The 23,890-nt window shown below is 39.3% G+C and overlaps 1 protein-coding gene across 5 annotated transcripts in view; it reads right to left on the bottom strand.

The window, feature by feature from the left end:
- Positions 1–23,890, bottom strand: part of LOC139992028 (uncharacterized) — a 513,816-nt gene that overhangs the window by 324,829 nt on the left and 165,097 nt on the right. For all 5 annotated transcript variants that reach the window (XM_072012473.1, XM_074111956.1, XM_074111957.1 and 2 more), the window contains one exon: positions 10,181–10,243. In XM_072012473.1, coding sequence (XP_071868574.1) covers positions 10,181–10,243 — 63 coding nt within the window. The remainder of the gene's footprint in view (positions 1–10,180; positions 10,244–23,890) is intronic.

Raw genomic sequence — 23,890 nt, 5'->3', positions numbered from 1 at the left:
TTTGCTCGACTAAGACGCCAGCCCACATTCAAAAATCGTTTTATCTCTCTCAACACGTTAAACAAACCCTTCTTGCACTGAAACTTCCAAACTTCTTTTCTTGTTCCAAATCGAGCGAAATTTTCAGTTGCACAAAGAAGTATCTCGAAAGAACAATAAACCGCGCATTCGTACAGTTCAGCAGACAATTCGCCAATAGAAGTTCCAGTATCCAACAGGCGAAGAATCCACAAAGAAACGTGGAAAAGCAACCGAAGCTTCTAGTTGAAAACCACGTCGTTCGCGTGCTCCGATTTGTCGTCGAGATCAGGACATAGGAAGGAGATGAATCGATCGAATCGTCCCATGGGAAAAATGTCAAAAGACGACACGGAGGAGGAAATTAGGGTCGTTAGGGCGTGTGTCTCGCTTTTCTAGGGAACGAGCTTTTTCGTATGTCCAGCCGATCAACCGAGAAAAGGTAACGAACTTGGTTGGTTTCAAAAAGAAAGACGGCTTCAAAGAACGTCACTCATCCAGAGCTTATGATTTTTTGATCGTTAAACGATGCTACGTAGAGATACGTATACAGATGCTTTGTTTCTTAATGCTATAACTTTCTTTAGATGGCTACAAAAAAAAAAAAAGACTACGATCTTTCTCTGTTTGGAACTCTGTTCTGTGTCTTTCTTAAGAGTATACCATAGCGCTGCTTGATTTTACATTATTAAATATCGGTGGAAGTATTGAAAATATAAAAATGTTTGACATTCGGAAAAATTAAAAAACGCAAAATTCGCAATAGGTAAATAAAAAGTGGAGTAATTCTTGTGACAATTTTTCCATAGTTTTACAGATGCAAACAAACGAAATACGAAATGACGAATCGTAGTATACTCAAAAACGAAACACATCGATCGAAGAAAGCTGCGCGCGACAGATTTCTCGTTTAAGATGTTTCATCATTCGCAAGTTTCTCTATTAATGCGTCTTGAGAAGTTGCGTTACGCGACGATACATATCTACGGATCGAGCGTGCAAAGATACGACGGATTCGCAGTGGGACACCGTGCACGTGAATAATGCTGTTTGCCGAGAAAACATCGAACGCGAACGACGTTCGTACGCCGTGGAACGTGACGGGAAATCGCTTTCACGGCGGCAACCGAGTAGCAGTTGAACGACGTTTTTGCAGACACGATGAGTCTTAAGATGTCTTGAAACAGTTTGATCCGACTCAAACAAGAAATTAGAAGGAACGAAGTTTCACTGTTGATGTATTTTTGAGGAAATGATTTGATGGAAGCCTGTGCTAAATAAGAAATACACCGCTATTCCGGATGATTCGGTTTTTCTTGTGCTCTCATAGATGTGGGCAAATAATCGAAAGATGGGAACGATATATACCAAACGTAAAAATAGCTGGAATCGTAGAATATCTTCTTTCCTAGAATGACATTTGAAACGAATATCTTGAAAGTATCCTGTACTAATATCTGTTATAAATAAGATATTCTACGATTCTAAGTTTCGTAACATATATTTCTGGGTAAAACCATTAATTCAATAACTTATTCCTTTAAACAATTTCGCCTCCTTTAACCAGCTAGAAAATATTGATTTTCTATTAAAAATACAAGGCTACGCCTAGAAGAGCCTGTTCAAATTTTACTTTTACCTCGTTAATAGACAAGTAGTAACGCGACATCCACCAACCCAATGAATTTGTTATAATAAGTACAGTCTTTCGGTTCGATACTTTCTGCAAAAATCTACGTTTTCATGTTTCTGCGCAAAGACTTAATACACTCGTAACATTCCAACAACGATCGCGATCCACGTGAAACGAAAACATCCTAAACACCACTAACGATATCGTTGCCGAAAGACGACCAATTTCGCCAGTATCCCGTGTTTTCCAGTACAATACCGTTCGGAACAAGGCTGCCAATTAGGGAGCGAAGTTTGCACCGATGAAACCAGCCGAGCTAGCACGCGACGCGAAGCTTCTAACAATAAATCACGGATTCACTTTCGCCGGCGTCTATCTAATGGCAACAATTGTCTGAAATAACGCGATTACACGGGCGAGGCGATGATTTATTATTAGTCGATGCGTCAGGGCATTCCATTAGGAGCGTTAGTCAGCGCGGAACTCTTCCCTCGTTCGAAACGAAGGCTGCACAAACAATTAAGAGGGAGGCGATCGTCGGATAATAATCGTAAACGGCCGCTGCCAGCCTTTGCGAGCGAACGGACGTTCGTTTAATTTTCCCTTGGCCCGCGGCCGTCCGTGTATTTTCGTAGCCGGTTTTCACGGCGAGCCATGAACCGCGAACGTCCCGTCACTCCAGTCGAGATCTATATTCTCGCGTTCCTGGCCAACAGGCGAAGGCTGACCGGAATCCATCCTTCTTGTTTAATGTCTTAATATCGACGGCTTAACGAGATACAAACAACGTGTGTTTGGATAAATCGTTTATTCCTTCTTCAGAGATGAGAGATTAAGTAACCGACTCATTTCGCTACGGCTAGCTTCTTGTGTTTTATTTTTCTCTATTTATCGGGAATTTTACTGTTTCGATATCTCTGAAGAAATTGGTTTATTCCTTGAAATAAAAAATTCGAGAGCTTCTTTTTCTAGGAGAATTTCATTTCGAACGAATTTATTGGTATTATGCGATATCTTTAACGATGATCAATTGTAACATTACTAATTTTAAAGCGTAAAAGTAACATCGTTGGAGAAATAATTGATTTCTTATTGAGAAATAAAAGATCGAGTAACGTTCAATAGCTTGTTTGATAAAATATTACCAACAGGTGGATGTAGCGTATGCTCAGTAGATTATTAGAAAAACGATTAGCTACGCAATTTGACAATTGCGTCTCTTTGGTTTCGTTTCTATTCTCTTTGGTTCTTGTTTACCATTTTTCATTTCATAAATGTTGACTCTTAATATTCTTAAAAAATCTTTATCTCAAGTGGCAAAAGATTTACTATTGTGAAAGAGAAAACAAGCACGACGTTTTCGTTGTACCATTTACTAAAAAATGTAATCTCGCACTCACAACTTTACTACGAAAGCGACGACGTGTTACAACAATGTAGCGAAATGAAAAAGGGGCTAAAAAATCACAAAGTACAGTGATTAATTTAATCACAAGGGAAAATTAAATTTCGGCTTGCGTGACTCTCGAAACGATGCCATAACGTGGCAAGTAAACACGACGTAGCGACGCGTTTAACACGGCGCCAGTGAAATTGAAATATAATCGAGACTGTAATTAAGGCGATGTTTGCATCGTTAATATTGAACGCGCCAGCGTTCAAGCGTATTATCGTAAAATCTGATCGACCTCTAGAACAGTTTTGCATTCGCTTTGTTGGCGATGAATGCTGAAAGTTGGCACAATTCTCGGCCAATCATTGCGCAGTTCTTCGTACGAATTTTATACAGATGATAGTGCATATAAACAGACTGTGATTGTGAGCTATATACATATTATATATATTATTTGCTATATATACATATATTTATAGAGACATGGTATTTATAAAAATGTCAAAACGTTTATTATAAATATTGTAAAACGTAAATAATCACGATGAAAAATCCAGTTATTACTTCCTTTTATAAACAACGACCAAAGCTCGAACGATATCAGTTTCCAATTGGATCAAGTACGGCGAATAACTTCGATGTGATCACGAAGTTTCAAGGAGCAAAGCGACCAAGCTTATGATTAATGGTATCTTGTAATTACAGGTAAAATATGCCACAGATAAAGCTCGATGTACCGCAACGATAGTCGAGGGAATTACAGTACACATACAATAAGTACGTAACAATAAGTACACATACTTTCACGGTCTACTCCTTTTATCAGATCTGAATTACCAGCTACTATGTATAAACTGTTTGTATTATCGCGAATATTACGTATCATGAAGCACCGACACTAATCAGCTACTTCGTACTCTTTGTAGCTACTTCGCATAAGCAACGAGAAGAAAATCAGAAAGACATATAAGATATATATAAGGATCTTATATAAGGAACTTCGCAAGAATGAAAATAATTTATTATAAGATCGTACAAATGAAAATGGCTCATTGAACGAACGACAATTCGCTGTTAATCTTTCCTCATCGCACGATTTATTCGTGATTTTAAAATAAGCAAAGGCGCCGTAGGCGAGAACGAAGGATGCTGAAATTTATTGGAACATTCGTTAATCGACGTTTCAAATAACCGATAATCCATTGCAAAGCAATATCGATAAGAGATGTAAATAGACGTATTTCCCTTTCTTCTTTTTTTACATCTACCAGCATTTGAGACCAGTTCCGCCTACTATCAGCTACGTTAAAACGAGCTACACCTGTTAAGAGAACTACGTTCATCAATCAGTCGTCTGTCATAAGTATCCTTCGCTTACATTATTTTTGCAATAATAATGCCTACACTGATTCGCACTCAGGACAGAAACCTTCCACCATCGACTCATTTCCACGCGTAAACCATTTTTCTGGTCGCGCAACAATGCGACCGGAGTGCCACCTTCGCAGAATGCAAAGTGTCAAGTCGTAAATAACAGCGGTATTATTTATGGAGGCTGTGGCGACAATAGTAGAATCGGGCACAGAACGCTCGCGTAACAAGAATGGAAAAATGAGCAAAAATCGTAAGGGACAGTGACTGCGATACGACAGTAAATTTTACTGCGCGTTCCAAAAGCGGGCATAAATGATCTCACAAAGATTATACCTACTTGATACGTGACTGTATTTAATAAGGATTTACTCAGTTCGTAAAAACGTAAAAAAAAGGAAAACAAAATAAGATTACAGGGTAAGTTAAGCGAAAGTTCGTAAAACTCCATGTTAGGTAAACATGGACAAACTTCCTGATTTGTTGCATGAAACGAAAAGTTGATTGATTCAAGAGGCGTCTAAAAGTTCCGAACATTCCAAGATTAATAGTTGGCTGTTATTTCGAGGAAATGAAGATGAACCGAAGCTATAAGCTTTTATAAAAGAGTAAACAGTAATTTGCGTATTTCAACATAGCCTATATATAATAACTATTCATCCCTTATATTCTACCCTTCTCTTTAGTTCTACCTTTCATTATAATTTTGTTTAATCGAACATTTTTTAAATCTAATTTTGAAATCTAAATTTTATTCCCGTCACACGTTCGAAACAATCCGATGTCGTTGTGTTAAACTACATTAAAACTATTGCAAACCTAGCGAAAGATCAATCAAACTCGAAGGTCTACTCACTCGAGAACAGGTGAGGACCAGAGTGCAATCACTCGTCGCGTTTCCTCCATTTAATCGTGCAAATAAAATCTAATTTCAGTCTATTCGGTACAACAAAGCCGACGACATTAGCCAGCTGCTTCCGTTCTATCGTGGAAATAAATCTCACGTCGTCGTTCGGGATTGCGATCCCGCCGAAGAATCGGCCGTTCTCTTTTCTTTTCGAGCGCGCCGGCTGCAGTTCATTTTATGTGCCTTCCACTTCTCGTGAGTACGACGCGCGAGATAATATGGAGGAACGAAGAACGCGGAGCAAGAGAGGAAGCGACTGGAACGAAGTACCCGAGCAAGGAAGAAAAGAAAGACGAAGGATTTTACCCTTCGTGCAGATCGAAGCACCTGAGTCCGTCCCAAGGGACACCGTAGTCACTATTCGACGAAATGGGTGACGATTTATGCAACTTCCAGCACCCAACCCTGTTTATCGACTGTGAAGGATAATTCGAAAATTCTAATGAGAAATTTTCTTAAACCGTAAAGATCGATCAAATAATTTGAACTTACTTGCATTGGTGTGTTTAAGATCTGGTGATGAAGAATCTTGGAAGACTTGGATAGAGAAACAGAAAGCTTAAAATATTCAGTAATCTTCCTTAACCCCAAAAAACATATATGTAATCGATAATTGATACATATATGTGATCAATTACTGATATGATATTAACAATTCTCTGATAAATTTCATTTTTAAAATTTAAAATAAAAAATATACTTCTACTATTTCCAATATGTAGATGTAACCAAATAAACAAATAACGTTCACAGACAATCTTAGTAATTGTTCACATAGATAAAATTAATCGTCGAGCCGAACACCCACAAGATCAATTTTCTGTACCATTCTTACCAATCGATCCTCCGAAATTCAACGTATCTGTAAAACCTGGGCCCCACGAACCGGTTCGAAATTAAAAAGCTCTCAACGTAACGTGTACCGAGCCGAACGATGAAATAAAAACAGCCGACTGTACGAACGTTTATTCATCGGTATCACTTTCCATCTGTATCTCACTCTATCTATTCTTAGCGCGTAGATAGAGTCACTGTACGTGTGCACAAAGGGGAACGCATAATTAAGAGTCATTTACGACGGTGACATCGTAGACTATGGATAATTTACGAGTCCATTATATTCGATTTTTCTTAGAAACCATGGTCGTATTGACTAGGGCGTTCTGCTCGTTTTACTCGCTTTTACAAGCTGACGACGTCCCCGATATTTTGATCTTTGAAGATGGCTTTTGCCGCCGTGTGCTCGTAAAACTCGCCCTATCTTTAGGGAGAGGAGGAACGAAAGGCAACAGATAAAACGTGTCGCTTATAGCGCGGGCTTCGTCACGTCGTGTCGTTTCGAAAACTGTAACGTGACAACCCTCCTGACTGGAAGAGCATGCGGGTAAATATTTAGCCGGTCGACAACACATGGCTCGACTGATTTCCCTTTCCTGTCCTCTGCTCTTCTATCCGATTTTCGATACATTTCCTCGTTATACAATTACGAGTTAGGTGGTGCTTGTTGTATTAAGAAAAATTCTTTTCTGGATGAACGTGGTAGCGAGATATCTCGACATTGCGATTTTATAATAGCCAGGTTAATTGTTTTCAGTGCAGTTTATATCTGCGTTAAAGAAGCAAGAAATTTTGGAAAAACTTGTATTACGTAAAACTACTGATAAATATGGTACACACAGAGGCTCGCAATAATGTTCGAATACTTACATATATATATACTACTGCTACTACTACTAGTAGTACTATTTTTTTACTAAATATACGTTTACTGTAAATGTTTTCTAATTTCTACATATATTTTTAGATTAATTTTAAATTTGGTCAGTATAATTATGATAGTCGTGTCTCATTACAGTGCTAATGGAATTTCAGAATGTTTTATATAACGTTATTACTGTCTTCAAGCATCGTTTATAATGAAATAAACGGTGACACGTACGTGGATAATAAATGTCGGCGAGTTTTTCGGGACCATTAGGAGCGACCGGTTGATGCAGCATGTGTGCACCACCGACGCGTCTTAACAAAGCTCGATGCAAGTAATGCGTGCGGCGGAATCAGCTTGCGTAACGCACATGCACGATGCACGCCACGCCGGCTGACCCACATGCGCGGTCTTTATTTAAACTGGTTTCCTCCTTGGCGTCCTTTAGTACCGTCTTTCGGCTACAATTTCATTAAAAGAGTCATCGGTTTCGAGTTCGCGTTCCGCTTCGTTTCGGAATCAATTTCAGAGCGTTGCGTAAAAGACACAGTTTCGACTTCGCTAGAGTTTAATTATGAAGAAATATTTTTAACTTCTTAAAACAAGATATCTATACGCTACGAATCAAAAGTCTGCGGTCACCATCTGCTGCGTATAAGCCCCGAAGTAAAAAGAAAAGATACGTTTAGAATTTCGTTATATGAAAAAATTGTTTCCTATAGTACTAATCCATAATTAATAATAAAATCAGAAGAAGATTCACGTTCAAAAAGAGGATAAATATTTGTCCCTGATAAAGACGAAATATCTCTCTATATGTAGAAAAACAAATTCACAATTGCGATTTTTATGCAGTAAATCGTAATTTTCATACTGCAACTGTGGTGGACAGGGTCATTCGAATTTATCGATACACCATTAACCTACAAGCTGACGATGTATCGTGATGCTTGATTTTACTCGGTAATTCTAAAAGTAATTGGACGCACTGTTTACTCCATGGCCTTTTCAAAAATAGTTGCACACCTCGCGACCAGATAGTTGTGTCCAGTTATTTGCAGCGTGAAACTGGGTTGCACGTTAAATCGCGCGTTAATCGTGCATCGACGCTCCATCAGGGAGAATATTGTTCGATTAGAATGCATTGACGTTCGGAAGAAAAAGTGCTGGTCATCGTCGTGTCATTTTGGACCAGTGCGAAAATACGCGATCGTCGAAATTTAATCGGTTTTCAAGTTTCCAGTTGGTTAAATATGTCGGCTCACAACATGTTAATTTAAAAAAAGATAATAAATCGGATCTGGGAATAAGAATGGAATGGGAGAAGATTATTTAATCGTTGGAAAAAAGAGAAACGGAATCGGTAAATCATTTGCGGAAACGTCGTCCCAGCAACGAGCGCGAGGTTAAAAAGAAGCTCGCGGTCAAAACGCGCGCCCAACTTACGGCTCGTGTACGAGACGCCAGCTAAAATATGACTCCCAAAGCGCGGGTACTCACTACACAGAAGCGTTTCAACTATTAAAATGGAATTTAGCCTCGACCGCCGGCGTATTTCACTTCCTAACTTACAGCGCTCTTGAAACACTCGCATCGTTGTTAAATAATACCATGCCCTTCTAAAACTCGCGTATCAACTGATCAAATTATGCCGAAACGAACGTGAAAACATCTACGAAGAAACGTTCTCAATCTTCTGCGCTAACTAAATTATTATACGAAAGAATGAAATATTTTTCTGAAAGCTGTAACTTTCTACTTTAACTAAATTAAAAATTACCAATTAAATTAAAGAACCTAGTTAACAATTTAATCAGTTTCGACGTGGTACGAAGAGAACCGCAAAAACTAACCAACTTTCTGTGTGGTAACATCGAATAGCTGGTACATCAAGTTCCATGAAACGCGGCAAACGAAGAGGAAGAATGGCGACGAGAATGAAACGAAGAAAAGGGGTAGGTTAGAGGGCGTAGCCTCGACGTCGGTCACCGAATGGTCCACTGGAATTCTCACACATTCAATCGCCTATCGACGCGGAATTCCAAGACTTTTTGATGAAAAAAGATGGAAAAAAGCTCGTAGATGTAAGCCTTCCGACAGGGCACGTCGCGCCGTGTCGACGAACGATTCCCACGAGTTGTGCCAACTACGTTCGGGCTCCTCATTTCCATACTACCGCGAATCCCGTTTCCATCGGGGTAGTTTCTATGGATCGGGCCACTATAGAGACCGCGTCACGTGCAGCTACTCGAGGATCGAACAGAGAATTTGCTCGAATCGAGCGACTTTGGATCGGTCGAGGAGGAACTTGATTTATCGCATCCCTCGCTTGAGGGGTGCTCGTCGCTTTTGATGCCTCATCGTTTACAAACTGCGCGAGTTTGTGCAACTGGAGAGGGACTTCGAGTGCCGTACGCTCGATGATTCGCTTGGAAATGCGGATAATGAGGTGGCTACGTTTGTAGATTTTAATTAGACAAACCGGACAACGTAGTTCAGGTTTTTGTATTTACTTCTACTTGTGATAAACGTCTGTTCGGTTCGATACGCGTCGATCGCGTATTTATTTTATGTAATACGTAGAAGAAGATATATAGGGCAGAAAAGAAATTCTAATCTGTGTCTGTGTGAAGTATGACCCGTCTCGTAAGGAATATACAATTAGACCTTCTTTCAAAGATGAAACAGAAAATAATAAGATGTAGAGTAAAACATAGAAGAAATAATAAGGTTCTTCCAGTAGAATTCTACTCGTCGTGAAATATATAATTATATATATTTATATATTATATAATGCAGGCATAATAACAACGTTTCTTTCCTTCGTTAATAACCTGTGCCACCGATGTGACGTTCATTTGCGAATAAAAGAAATAGACACGCTAGAGTGATAAATAAAACTTGTCGATGAAGTTGTCTAGTAAAGCAGATCGGGTAATTAATGTTACTAGTATATCAGATATTACGTTGCAGAATAAAGTAAAGGTATGTATCGGATAGTCTTAATAAGCAGATCAAATAGACAGACTTAATGAGGTAAATAGAGAAGTGTAGATTTTAGTTTGTCAATTAGAATATTAAAAAATAGAATTTGATGCTAAGGAACGGCATATCTTTTACATCAGTGTCTGTAAGATTTCATTAATTACATACCGAGTTGATGGCTGTCATGCTGCTAACTCGACCTGGATCTGTGTCCACTAGCCCGTTGTCACTCTACAACAAAAAAAAGAAAAAAATTGTCGGTTAATATGAGAAATAGCAGAGCCAGTCGCTAATTACGAACGAAATTGGTGATATCGTGGTTGGAAACAACGCGTAAATCGCCACGACAATTAAATATCCAACGGATCGTTAATCATCGGAATTTGCAATTGAAATTAACGTGGCAAAAATCAAACACGGAGAATACGTAGAAAAACTGAATCAACCGATTCGTTAATATCGTAGATTGAACTCGACAAGTATTTTAGTTTCTAAATTGTTGGATTACAAATTAAAACGATCGAAAGAAAAGATAACCGCGATGGGAAGAAAAGTGGAAGGGTAACAGGAACATTTTTGCCCAGCGAATTCACCCAAGAGCGGAGGTAAATGAGGGCTAACACGAGTGCACTCGACGTTGGGCACACGATTTTGTTTTAATCGCTGCCGGTCGCAATTAAAATTTCGTCTCGTCGAAAATGTTTCTTATTTGGCACTCGAAACCGTCTCGTCAAGCGAGGACATTAATTAGGCAGCGCTAATGTCGCTAAAATATCAGAGAAATATAGCGAAATATCGATATCGTTGGTAACGATAATCTCCTTAATGGAGGATAAATTGTTAAAGTATATCGAGGTTAAAAACATTATTTATTTAGAAACTTTTTTAATCATTTCTGCTCGAAGATAGAAATCAGAGGGTGAGGTACCAGCGTTTAAAAAGGAACGTCGAAAAATAAATTTCGCTTGTACATGTTCAAACACATTAGCGAAAGTAGTACTTTAAAACGAAGTTAACATTCTCTTACTACGCATTTCACTTATTGTTACTCTACATGATATATCCTACGCTAAATCTCGTCACGCGATCTTATTGAAAAACACAAATTGTTTGAAAGAACGATAATATTACAAATGTAACAATTACAATTCACCTACAATTCCTACTATTCTCTATCAAGTAACGGCTATTCGACAGGGATGCAAATCATGCTGAAACTCGAAACGACAAAAAGAAAACGCTCGTATCTCGCTACCACGACGATTGCTGAATCGAGGCAAATAAAAGCAACCCTATCGGCGCAGACTCCAAACGAAAGCACGTTCCAGCCAAACTCGAAATCGATCTCGCCAAAAGGCAACGTTAGTGGTAATTCGTGGTAAAAATCGTGTCTCGATTCGGCGGAAACGTTGGTCGGTCCAGTTTAGAGTCGTCCATGGCGATCTCGCGCGATCCAGTCAGGATTATCGAGATGGAAATTTCGTGCTCGATGCACGGACGACGGAAACGCGCTCGAGAATCATCGGAGCGTGTCGTACGGGAGGGGTTCAACACGAAGAAACGGCACAAAGACGACATCGGCCACGGAATCGTGGCGAAAGAGCAACCTGGGTGCAAGCGTCGTTCCGAACTTTGATCGTAAAACTGTGCCGGACTTCTCAGACTAGCTGGAGCGTCCGTCTTGAACGTCTGCCAGATCGGTTATGCTTGAATAAATTTACGTGTCGAAGCAAAGCGTGAACTGCCACCGTTCCGTTTTCCTCGTTCCGCCATCGTGGTTTTTTTTGGCCTTAGGCAAAGCCAAGCCGCGAATAGTCGCTCGGAGGTGTGAAGCGAGACGAGGGTGTAATTTCTGATAGAAGACAAACGCGACGATACTTCAGCTTGAAACGGCGATACCGATGATCGAGGACAGCTCGTAAAACGAGGGTTAAACGACCTAAGGCTCGTTTTTAATTTCTGTCACGCGGATGACATGATTTTATGATGCTGCGAAATTCAAGCCTGTATTGTCGTTCCTGCTAGTTCGCTTAGCGAACATGTCCGCCGAATCATGTTCGCGCTAGATCGTTTCTGTCTGGTAAATTTATACGATAGACGAGTTCGAAAACATGTTCGTTTCTTGGGACGTTGTATGTTCGATGATACACGCGATAGAGGGAATGAAAGTATTCGTCGCGTGGTTATATCGGTGGGTACAGCTATTATTTCGAGATATGAGCGAGTCCAAACAGATATAGATGAGATTTAATAGATTTCGTTAGAAGAAGACAGTCTGACAGACTTTCCTTACACAATATCAGTTTTCAACCCGCAGACGTGTTCCTGAAACGAATCTGTCATCTCGTCAACTAGTTGGGTGTTGAGTTACGTACGTTACTAGCTGAAAACGGTTCCAACATCTTTTGATCCTCTATTCGCGTACTATGTTTCGATGAAATATTGGAATAAAACTTCGCGTAGTTCGCTTTTGCGAGAAATAACCATCTTCTCTGACTCTATGGATATATATAGTGGCTCAAGATGGATGGCTATATTATGCGTGTTTATCGTTCATCCATCGTAAATTAATAGATGTCTTCGCATTTGTAATAAATACCTCGCACAAGTTTAGATTTCGCTGAAACTTTACCGATATAATCACTCTATCTTTCTCTATTAGTACGTTAACGAGACCACGAAATGTTTCACGTAACACATGCAACATACTCGTGAAAGATGTGCGCGAGTCTTCAAGAGCTTTCGCGATTCATCCTACGTATCCTCGCTCGTTAGAGACGTCAGTTTTGTCTGTTTAAACACGTTCGTGCTCCTTCGAAGATGCAGCGAAAGCGACGTTCATTGATTAATTATAATCAGAAGTCCGTAACGCGTGACAAGCCGTGACGAAAGTTGCAACGAAGCGTTAGTTAGAGTCAAACGAGGTTGATCGGCGCATTAGTCATTAGAAGGCACGAGATGAATTACGCGTGCAACTTCAAGTTCCAGTCCGTTTCCAATACGGTAATTTATTAGGTTCGTTCGCTCGACGGTTTCTTGTCGCGCGATCGCGACCGGGATACATTAGGGAAGATAGATGGCACGAAACCGTACCGTGGAAAAATTCAGCAAAAGTGGGAACGTCGGCGGGTTAAGTGATTCGAAGACGAACACCATCGGACCTCTAAACTTGGCAAGAATCAGAAACCTTGAACGACTCGAAACTGGGTTGTATTTTGTTTACGCGCAGCGACTTCCGGGGTGGAAGTGGTCCACCTCGAGCTTTAATAGCGCCATTTGCCCCATCTGCCAAGCAACAATTTCTCGGCCAAGCATATTTTACACACCAGTCCCGTTGCACGGTTACCGAGCAAAGAGAGTATTCGAACACTTATAGAAACATTCTATGAATATATTACGCGTCATATTTTAAATTTCATAATGAAATGAAATTCCAAGCTATTTCATAGAGTAATATAAAAGTTACCTGTGATAAATGTTCGAATATTTTCGTGAGACATTACAGGCACACGTCGCAACGAAATTTGATTTTAGCCTTTATACATCAGATATTTTGAAACTTTGATTATAAATAAAACGAGCTACGATTGTATGACGATGAACTAAGCTGAAGATCGTTTTATGATGTCTCAAGTGGAATAAAAAAGCAGCCAAAAGAGACCGTAAGCTTTGGAATGCGAGATAATAGATTTTAAATATTAAAATACTATCGCGCCTGATGCAAATTCTCTGTGATGGAAAGAGTATCATGGGTACGATTATGCGTATATTATAATTAGATACGCAAAGGAAGAGCAAGTTTTATTTTCAAAGCGTAAAGAAACGTACAGTTAATACGCATTGTACGAAGAAAAGTAAAATGATTATTATCTGTAATACACGATTACTCTAAAAAATTTGTATTCGCTTAGAATAAATTATTTCCTTCCTCGAGTTTAATATTATCTGGATGCATGATGGTTCAACGAATTCAAGCAAACTCGAAAACGAAAGTTCTAAAATGGGAATAGGTATTTTCAATCCGTCGTAAACGTTTGTGTTACAGGAATGCAGAGTAAAATTTTACCGTTGCACAAAATCGGAATAACACGCGGAGTATTATGCGTGTTAATATGTTCCATGTGAGCCGCCAGCTATTCACAGCGTACGTATAATCGACAGAAGTAAAATTTCCGTTAGGGGAACAAAAATATCCTTTGCTATACTGATATGGAAGATGATGAGACAAAGAAAGTGCTGAGACACGTGCAAATGTATATCGACGAAGATCCTGGAAGTCGTTTATTAAATAAATCTAAAACTATTTTAATATGAATCCCAAGTGTAACCTTAGTGTTCCTTTACTTTTATTTCGGCGATTAAGATCCACAATTCTCAACATTTACACCAATTAAATAGCTACAAATGTATTAAATTTCGTATCGTTTAGCGATAGTTCCATGTGACTGCAAAATATCGATGTGATGAAAATATTGAGTTCCATTAAAAGGAATTACTTGGTTGTAAAATACGGAAAGTAAATATATATACAAATATATATTGTAGCCACTGTATGTTTTCAATAGATCTTCAAATTTTATTCCCTTCAATTAAACGAATTCTTGGATCGTCGTTGTGTTTGCTTGCAATACGTCGACCGAGTCAGTTATCGTTATGATTTAACATGGAGCGAAACAGCGTCTTGGCTAAGCCAAGTGTGAATGCGGCAATAAAACGGCGGAGGGATATAAAGACGTCGTCTGACAAAGTCAGGGTGCAAAGTTATAGAATGTAGCCAGAAGTTAAATCGAAACGCGGGAACGTCGTAAAAGAGTCTGCCGTTAATTTACGATGGCGCACTGACAAGGAAGATCGACCACTTTTCATCAACGACATGATTCCGCGGGCCACAGGATCGTCTTCCGGCGAGCCGGCAATTTACGATGCCCAATTATCGACCTGCGCTGACCTATTTACCCGTGGAATCGTGGAAACGCTCCTTAATATCCCGAACCCCCTAATCTCAGCCGACATCGCGACTATGTTGCCGTCGATGAATCACAAACGCGATAGGGAAAAGCGTATAAAACGTGAAATGAACGAACGAGGCTTTGCATATTCCGATCTGCTCTGTTTCAGTCAACTGATCTTCAATCAACTTTGAGAACGGAAGTGAAATATGATAGGAATATTTGAAGAATTGCCTGAGGACATAATCGAATTCAAGAATAATCGTATCTCGTAGAAGGGAAGTATCGAGGCATGACATAAATGTTTTACGATTATATTACGTGTGTTGTATAAAATAATTAGAAACTTCGTTAACGCTGTAGCGAGATACGATTGTTACGTAATGTCCACTATGTTGAAGCGGTCGCCACTTTTAAGAAAACTTTACATCTGGTCTTTAGTTTTCTCGAGCACTGAAGCCATCGACAGCGCATGGACAAAAGACTGCGTCGAAGGCAAACCATAAACGGTACACATGCAACGTTAGCTTCAGGATTTTTCAGTCATAGGGTAACACTGCTAACGTGCGGATCTGGACCAACTCATATTGCATTCCAAATTCTGTACTTACACTTTAATATTCAAAATATATATATTTTCTACCTTACAATTTATCCACGCGTTCCTTTGTATTCACATACATCCAATAACCTTAACACACTATTATATTAATATTCATCGAACATTAATTCTCTATTTCTCTCCGAAAAATACGAAGAAAAATCGGGTCAGAGAAAGGTAATTGGCATGAACTCACCTCGATTTTATTAAACCTAAACCCCAAAATAAAAACAGACAGAGTTACGTAAGTATCTCTCTCTCTCTCCTTCTTAGATCTATTTCTAGTTTCTAAGAACAATCCAATCTTACACAAATTACTTTATAATTCAACAGCTTGCAACAACAGAATCACGAAAAATCCCTGCATAACCATTACTAAAATAGAAAAAGAATGAAACTACTACTTCATAAATTTCTTTCTCATCCAGATTCCGGATGATCCAAAAATTCCATCGAAATTCTAGATCATTCTGAAAAGAATACTTTCAACGACATTAAGGTAGGATAATGTTTTCAACTTGTTACAAGGTCTAGCACGACGCAACAATCGTTTCTCAATATTAAGGAGACTTCGGAGACGATTTAAATAATTCCGCGGGAATTTGGTCCCGTACGGGTACCGGAAGGTCGGGAAGTTCTTCAATTTATAGGAGAAACGTCGTTGAATGGCTTTGCCTTCCTTTTGCCTTTCCGCGCTTCAGTCCCTCCCTATTTCGCCCTTTCTGTCGCCGTATCTCTTTTTCTGCTACATTTCTCTGTGTTCCATCCACTTGTAGTTCGTCTTTCATTCCCTTTATCGCTTCCCGGTCTTGGCGAATCAAAGACCGCGGTCGTAAAAATGGAGATTCCTGTTCAACGACAGGGCACCGTATCGATAAGGAAAATCAAATTGTAATTCCTCGTACGCGTACGAGCGCGACGTCGACATAGTCGATAAGACGGAAAGAGAGAGGAACTTAAGATCTAGTAGTCTATAAAGATCAGCTGCTCTCTTGTTGTTCTCTTACTAAAATAACTCTTTGCTTTACCACTACTCACTTATATATATATAGTTCCTACGTATACCCATCTTGTCTCTTAAAAAAGATTTAATTACTTCCTGCCCCATAAACGAAAGCAAAATGTGTTCATTCGAAAGTTAACCTCGAGTAAATACGAATTTGTAATTCCAATGTACTACTTCTTGTTTGTCATCGAACTATACTCCATAAACCAACATTCATATTCTCTATATACACCAGGGGATTGACTAGCTCCAAATTAAAGACGAGCCATTAATTAACACATTTATGCGCGTCAATAGGGTGACAGCGATAAATCAAAGCGCAGTCGATATTTCTTCCATGGTCTGTCAGATATGCTGATATAATAGATAATAGATATGCTATTTCCAAGAGTCCCGAAATTTCTTCGCCCGAGTATCGTCACGTCACGTCGATCGTAAGAGAAGGATACGCAGCACCGGCGAGTCAAACAGAAAAAGAAAAGAAGAAAGGAAGGACGAGCATCGCGTCCGTCAAAAGCTCTTCCTGTTCCGTGTATTTGTTACGTCGCGTCGCGTCGCGTCGGCACGAGCTAACGAAAAGAATCGAGTGCATTAAAACCTTGTCAAGGGGCATGGGCGACAGAAAGAGCTCGGCCCTGGGTCGTTCTACAAACGGAAGTATACCGGGTGATTGATGGCCGACCGATTGTCAGTGGAAGCGAACGCACAGCAGCCTCGACGATAATTCACCGCTACGTCTTTCCTTTTCTCCCTCTTTCCTTATATTTCACTCGTTCTCACCTTCGCTCTTTCTCTCTCGTTCTCGGTCTGTCTCTCGTTTTGTCCCATGGCCGACACGCGCCAGGGCTGTTAAAAATAGGGAACAGCGGAGATTAGACGGCCGCAGAGTTGTCAGACATCGGCGGCATCGGGTAACAAGAGGCAGCGAGAGAGCAAGACGAAAAGTGCTCGCGAGTAGCGTGTGTCGACCGTGTTCTCTCGCCCATTCCTCGTTCTTCCTCTTCATCATTTTCATTGGCCGGACGTTCGTTTGCGCCGGGCCGTTCTATTCTTTCGCGGCGACGTCGTCACGGCCGCTCGCTTTTTACCGCATAATTAAGCAGCCTGGCGTCATTCGTCACGCGCGTTTCGCCGGCTTTTAATTTAAACTCGTGATTCATGGAGCCACGATGACGAAAAAAGGCGACGCATCGTTCCTCGCAAGGTGCAGACCTCGAAGAAACCTGACTTCGTAACATCTACATATATATATGTGTGTAGCCGATATGTCTACTCACGTGAAAATTCAGTAGAACTTTACTTGTTTGAAAGATTGGACGAGAGAATTGATACCAAAGCTGGGATAAAGATCGAAATCTACTTCGATTCGTGACTCTGTGAAATGTGCGTTGTACACGTTGTATCTTAGCTTTAGTTAGGTTTCGATCGAAAGGCGTTGAATATTACACGAGCCTTTGTGTGTCACTGCATCGATTATTGTCAATTACAACGGTTAATTTATAGGAAATTTATCTGCGCAAAAATATACAAAATATTCAAAGTGAAACACTTGCATAGCGAATGAAACAGATCGCTTTGTACTTTAATTTCACTTTTTCTTTTCTTTTACAGAAAAATATAAATTTACGTAAACGTGCAGAGTCTAATAACGAATCGTACTATGTAACACTGAAACAAATAAGAGAAGTCGTGATTTCTCGAAGCGATCAAAAAACTGCACTGAACGATAAGTTTATCCTGTATCTCATCCGCGGCTTTAAAATCGAGAAGGAGCGCAAAGAGCGACTGGTAATATACCTCTGGATACACATATGAACTTCTTGATCGATAGGTTAAATAATCCGCGATAATAAACGAACCTGTTCCTCGATCGATTCGATATTTCTGCTGGAACGATGAGTCAGCGAGCAGCAGTGCGGAACGGAGAAATAAGAGTAACGAAGAAGATGAGAAACGTGGGACGAGTGAATACTAGGAGAATGATTAAAATCGTCCGAGAATTTGATCTTTTTTCAATTAAGTCGGTACTTCGATCAGCGACTGATCGACTTGCAAGGTTACTGCGGATCGATGCATCGTTGCCTTTAAAAGGATTGAGTAGGCATAGGTCACGGTTACGAAAATCATCATAACACAGCACATTACACACGCGCTTCGAACGAATGAAACATAATCTTGTTAAAACGATACGTATCGTATAATCAGATATAAAAATGGAACGTCGATCTTGTATATTGAATCAACACGTTTGTATCGAGAAGAACCGCAAGGAGAGTTAGAACATAGTTTGTATGGATGATGGGCGAATGAAGAAGCTCGTTGATCATTTTCTCGCGTGATCTCATTGAAATAATAGTAGTTTCAAGTTTCAAAGTAGAATTTACGAAGAATATATGCTTGAATACTCTCTTTACTGACAACTTGTCATTTTAGATTTAGTAACCGAGAAGCTTTACGAAAAAATAAACTATAAATCCATGGTAAATATTATAGACGTTGAGTACATTTTCTAGTCAGATAATAGAATTATTTCTTCTTCTTCTTCTTCAAGCGCTATTATAATTATCGATTGCAACGAAGCTCGTATTACAAAACTAAAACTAATTCCATAGAAAATCTTCAGCGAGTTTATATCGATTACGGGAGAAATAATTTTAATTTGTATGTAAAAGTATCTTTTGTGTAATAAATAATGGTCTACTATCCTCGTACGTTTTAATGCACCAAGACGAAATATTCCAATTTTACGTGAAACTGAATCAAAATTTATCTGACACGGGCAGAATAACTCTTTCGAACGTAATTTACTTTGATAGTTATTTTCAGAGCGGTAAAACTGAGAATTCTGAGGTCGAGAACATCGAAAATTCCTTCGATTCATCGATCCGTTTTTAAATAGCTTTAGTTTATTTTTAGCTGAAAGATTCTCTGCAAATAGTCTTATAGAAAATTCCTATGATACTCTTCGTTGCATGCTATGAACAGAATAAAACGTATCGTTATAACGCATCGCCTTTATATAAGACAGCGTAGCTACTAATGTCGCGATCATAGTAACGTTTAAAACAAGAGTGACGAACGTGAAGCAGACAGTAGAAATGTTATGCATTAGTCAGCCAGAGCTACAATTACGTCATGCGTATAGATAGATTTTATGCTTTTCGATCTCTAACTACCTGACATCTAAATCGAGAGACACGTGTTCAACAAGGAATAATTATTAAATTTCTCACGAGCACGTAAGATAAGACAAAACGTTATAGAGGTAGTTAATAAAATGACATGCAACTGGAGGATAGATTACAAATACACTGGATACTTTACAATTCTGTATAATACGATGTGTTTTAAAATATATAATATCTATCAAGCTTTACGATTTTATAAAGTTCAAATTATAGAGAAGTGTAGAGTTTCAGTGGAATTAAAGAATCACAATCAAATGAAACATTATAACAACTGCACTAAACGGTGTCAAGGCTGTTCGAAACTCAGAACGCACATATATTTTAATTTATCACCCCATAACCGACAGCAGTCGTCATATGATCATAAACCTTTCGCCATTTTGCATAAACTTCCCAATCTTAAACCGCACGTCTTAACTTCAAATTTACAACTTCCTCTTCTTTTCGGTTAATTCGAGTAACTGAAAATCTCGTTCAAGCTTCAATCGCCAAACTGTTTTTCAAACTAACACTTTCAATGCTACCGATGCATACGCTGCGTCGTCTAATAATAAATAGAAAATCTAAGTGCGGCTATCGCGTTTGTACTTTTTTATGTTTCAATAAAAAAACTTTGCTCTGGTTTTTGGAAAAAAACGATGGTCAATATACTGAAACACAATTATCGGTTAAAGTAAAGCCGCTTCTGGCGAGGAAATATACGCAATTGCAAAAATGGATTAACTAGTTTATTAACAACGAATATGCTTCACGTCGAAGCTTCGCTTAAATTTGTTCGAGAAATTCGTAGCGCGTTTCACAATCGATGTCTTAAGGAAAATATAACCGAGTAAAAAATAACTAACTGAAAAAAATAACTAGAAAGGCATAAAGCCTGTTTGAGTTGTTTTCATTAAACCTCTCTAACTCACGCTTAAACCTCTATAAATCGAGGATTTTACTTCTTCCTTGAAATTCGAATTGCCGAGCTTCGATTACGTTATAACAATGCTTAATGTTTCATTTCCTAACAATCGCGAACGCAGCATGCGTTTACTATAGTCGATCGAAGAGAACATTAGACGCGGCCAAAAAGAAACACGCGGGCGTTCGAACAATGAATGACGAAAGACGAGAACGAACTCGCGAGAAGCATTCTCGAAAGCACAGCACCGAGCGCGTGCATTGTCATGCTAATAGCGCGCGTACAGAGTCATCGATCATCGCTGCTTTGCCTTCGCTTTCGCTCTCCTCCGTCTCTCTTCCTCTTTTTTCCTCCCCCTCTCTCTCTCTCTCTCTCTCTCTCGCTCTCTCTTCTGTTTGTCCTTTCAAACATTTTCCACCCCCGGTCCTTTGTCCGTACATTTTGCCGCCGGTGTTTCCTTAATAACGTAACCTGACACATGCGCGATCCACCTATACATAGACACGCACATACAACCGAGCAGCTTTTAAGCACCACGTAATCACGCAGTAGTTTCGCTAACGTCCTTTCCAACATTCGAGCTTCAGAGGGACGCGTGGCTGGTTACGTGAAAGCTCTTCGTGGACGAAACACGGGAAAGAAGGCGAGAGAAGGGAGATTAGAGGTGAAGATTCAATTTCGAACTGACGGTGTTTGCGCTTTGTGCGCCGGCCCGCTTGTTACGCCATAGTTTGGATAGGTTTTAACGGTGAAATCCGGAAGATGGATGGATGAGAAATATTTATAAGGTTTCGTGAGTTTTTGTACTTTCGAATTATAATACGATAATCGAAGAAGAAATACTTTTGATATTTGACAGATTGTTGTCTACTTAGGCTGGAATATAACATTTATTCCTGTTTCGAGGAATTGCAGAGGTAGCGGAAACATTTAGAGAATTTTTGACTTTTCAAACTACCTGGAATGTAATATTTATTTGTATTTTGAAGTATTTCGAACGTCGAAGGAATTTTTGTGTATTCGTATCATTCACAGTACGATATTTCTATTCAAATAATCTGAAACATAACGTTTAATGTATAGGAAGATTGCTGAAAAAGAAATATTTATAACGTTTCGTGGATTCTTAGCTACGCGTACCATCTGCAATAAAATATTTCGTGGGAAGAAAAGTATTTGTAACGTTTAAAGAATTCCTATTCGTTCAAATTTCCAGAAATATAATGGCCGATGGTGAATCGTCGATGTGAATGAAGAAAAAATATTTGCAATGTTTGAAGAATTTTGTCCATGCAAATTACCTGGCAAATGGTACTGGATAGTGAATCAGCGATATGGTTGAAAGAGAATCATTTCTCATGTTTGAACAATTTTTCTTCATGTAAATTACCTAGAAACGTAAAAGTGAATCGACGTGCTGGTTATAAGACAAGCATTTGCAATGTTTGAAGAATTTTAAAGTATATTGAGTTTAGAAGATTGAGATTATTTCTTGGAATGCCGAGCAGAAATGTAGGTTTTTGATTCAGAGAGACGAATAAAGCGTGTACCAAGTAAACGTAAAGGATATGCTCCTGCAGAAATGTGCCCTACAAACCGCTCGTAATCGTGTTTCTACTCGGTGCAGCTATCTACCTTTACGACAACTTTATTATACGCTTCCCGTGATTATGTACGATACGAATTATAAGATACAGGTAACGTTCCTTCAAACGAAGCGAGGATCGTTTCGTGTAACGCGCTATTATCAAACGTTGCAAGTCCGTACGAAGTAAATTACGTTGAGAACAAGTCTTCCACGTCTGCGGTTAAAACTATAGTCTATAAGACCTCTGATAAATACCTGTTTTATATACGACGAACGCGAATACGTAAAACCAACGATTACAATGTACGTGACATGCTGATTGTGGGGAAAATGTCAGTTGTCAACTAAACGTAAGAAATACAAATAAGAACTAGCGGTACACAGCTATGGTAGATTATCTACCTCCGTTCACGTAACAAATTACCTTGCTTCCTTTAGCCTGTAACTCTGTACACCTGATAAACACATTTCAAACATAATGACTACATAAAGGCAGTATGATCGCAATATCGGACCAACTTCTTAGATCGATTTCTATCTCGAGGAAAGATAAACGAACGCAAAAATTACTCGACCCATTATTAAATTATATTCCACCTTGCACGTTAATCGCAATTCGCGCGCACTGAACGAAAACATAATTCAGAAGCTCTCTGAAAGGAAAAAGATGCCTATACTCGCGCGTTTACGAAAAATTCATAAAAGCAAAACGTATTTTCCGGTCGTATAGTTAAATCATTATAAAAATCGTATTTATTTCGTGGATATAGAAAGAACGAAAGATGTAAAATCAAAACTTCCAACGAAGTTTACTTGATTCGTCTTCTGTTTTATAGATCCTATGTGTAGAAATCTTCTCGGTTGTATTTCCCTATCGAATCCACCGAAAAATTAACAACGTGAGAAGCTAACGAAAGTGACAACAGACCGGAACAACGATCATAGCGATGTCGTATAGAGATCTAATTGTACGACAACGGACTTGTTGATGCGTACAGCGAAGACACACAGTGGCATGCCAGATTTATACACACACACACACACACACACACACACGCGTGCTCAGAGAAACAGAGATACACATAGCACGCTCGGACGACTGGTCGGTGAACGAGCCGCGATTTATAATTCCTTTAAGCGGAGCAAGAGCACCGCCGGGCGCAAATTGCCACGGGGAGAATACGCCGGCCTTGATTTGTCGCTCAACACACCACCAACTTCTTGGCAAATTGCGCGGTTATGCGGCTACACGTCTAGTTCATGCGTCATGTTTCTCGATGTCCTCGAAAGTCGTGTTTCCCGTATCGGGCGATGAAATATCGCTTCTGGTTTCATCAGTTTTCCAACGTAACCGTTTACGACCGATACGTGTTGAGACGAAAATATATTAATCGTGAAAGTCTTCTTCTATTCTTTTATTTTCAAAGTTAACGTGGTATGTGATTTATTCATTGTCGTGTACAATGAAAAAGAACTTTCTACTGTCGTGAAATTCTTAAAAGGATCCCTTTATTGGCTGTATGTGACAAGAAAAGAAAGACGACATTTCAATATTCGAATATTGGTAATAAAGTTGTTAAAATGCTATTGAGAAATTCGTTTTACTTTTAGTAAGGTGTCCTGTGTACAAGAATCATAGGTG

This window comes from Bombus fervidus, chromosome 11, assembly GCF_041682495.2.
Source record: "Bombus fervidus isolate BK054 chromosome 11, iyBomFerv1, whole genome shotgun sequence".
NCBI classification, from domain to species: Eukaryota; Metazoa; Arthropoda; class Insecta; order Hymenoptera; family Apidae; genus Bombus; species Bombus fervidus.
Note: the sequence above shows the minus strand (reverse complement) of the source record. Positions and strands in the feature narration are given on the sequence as shown.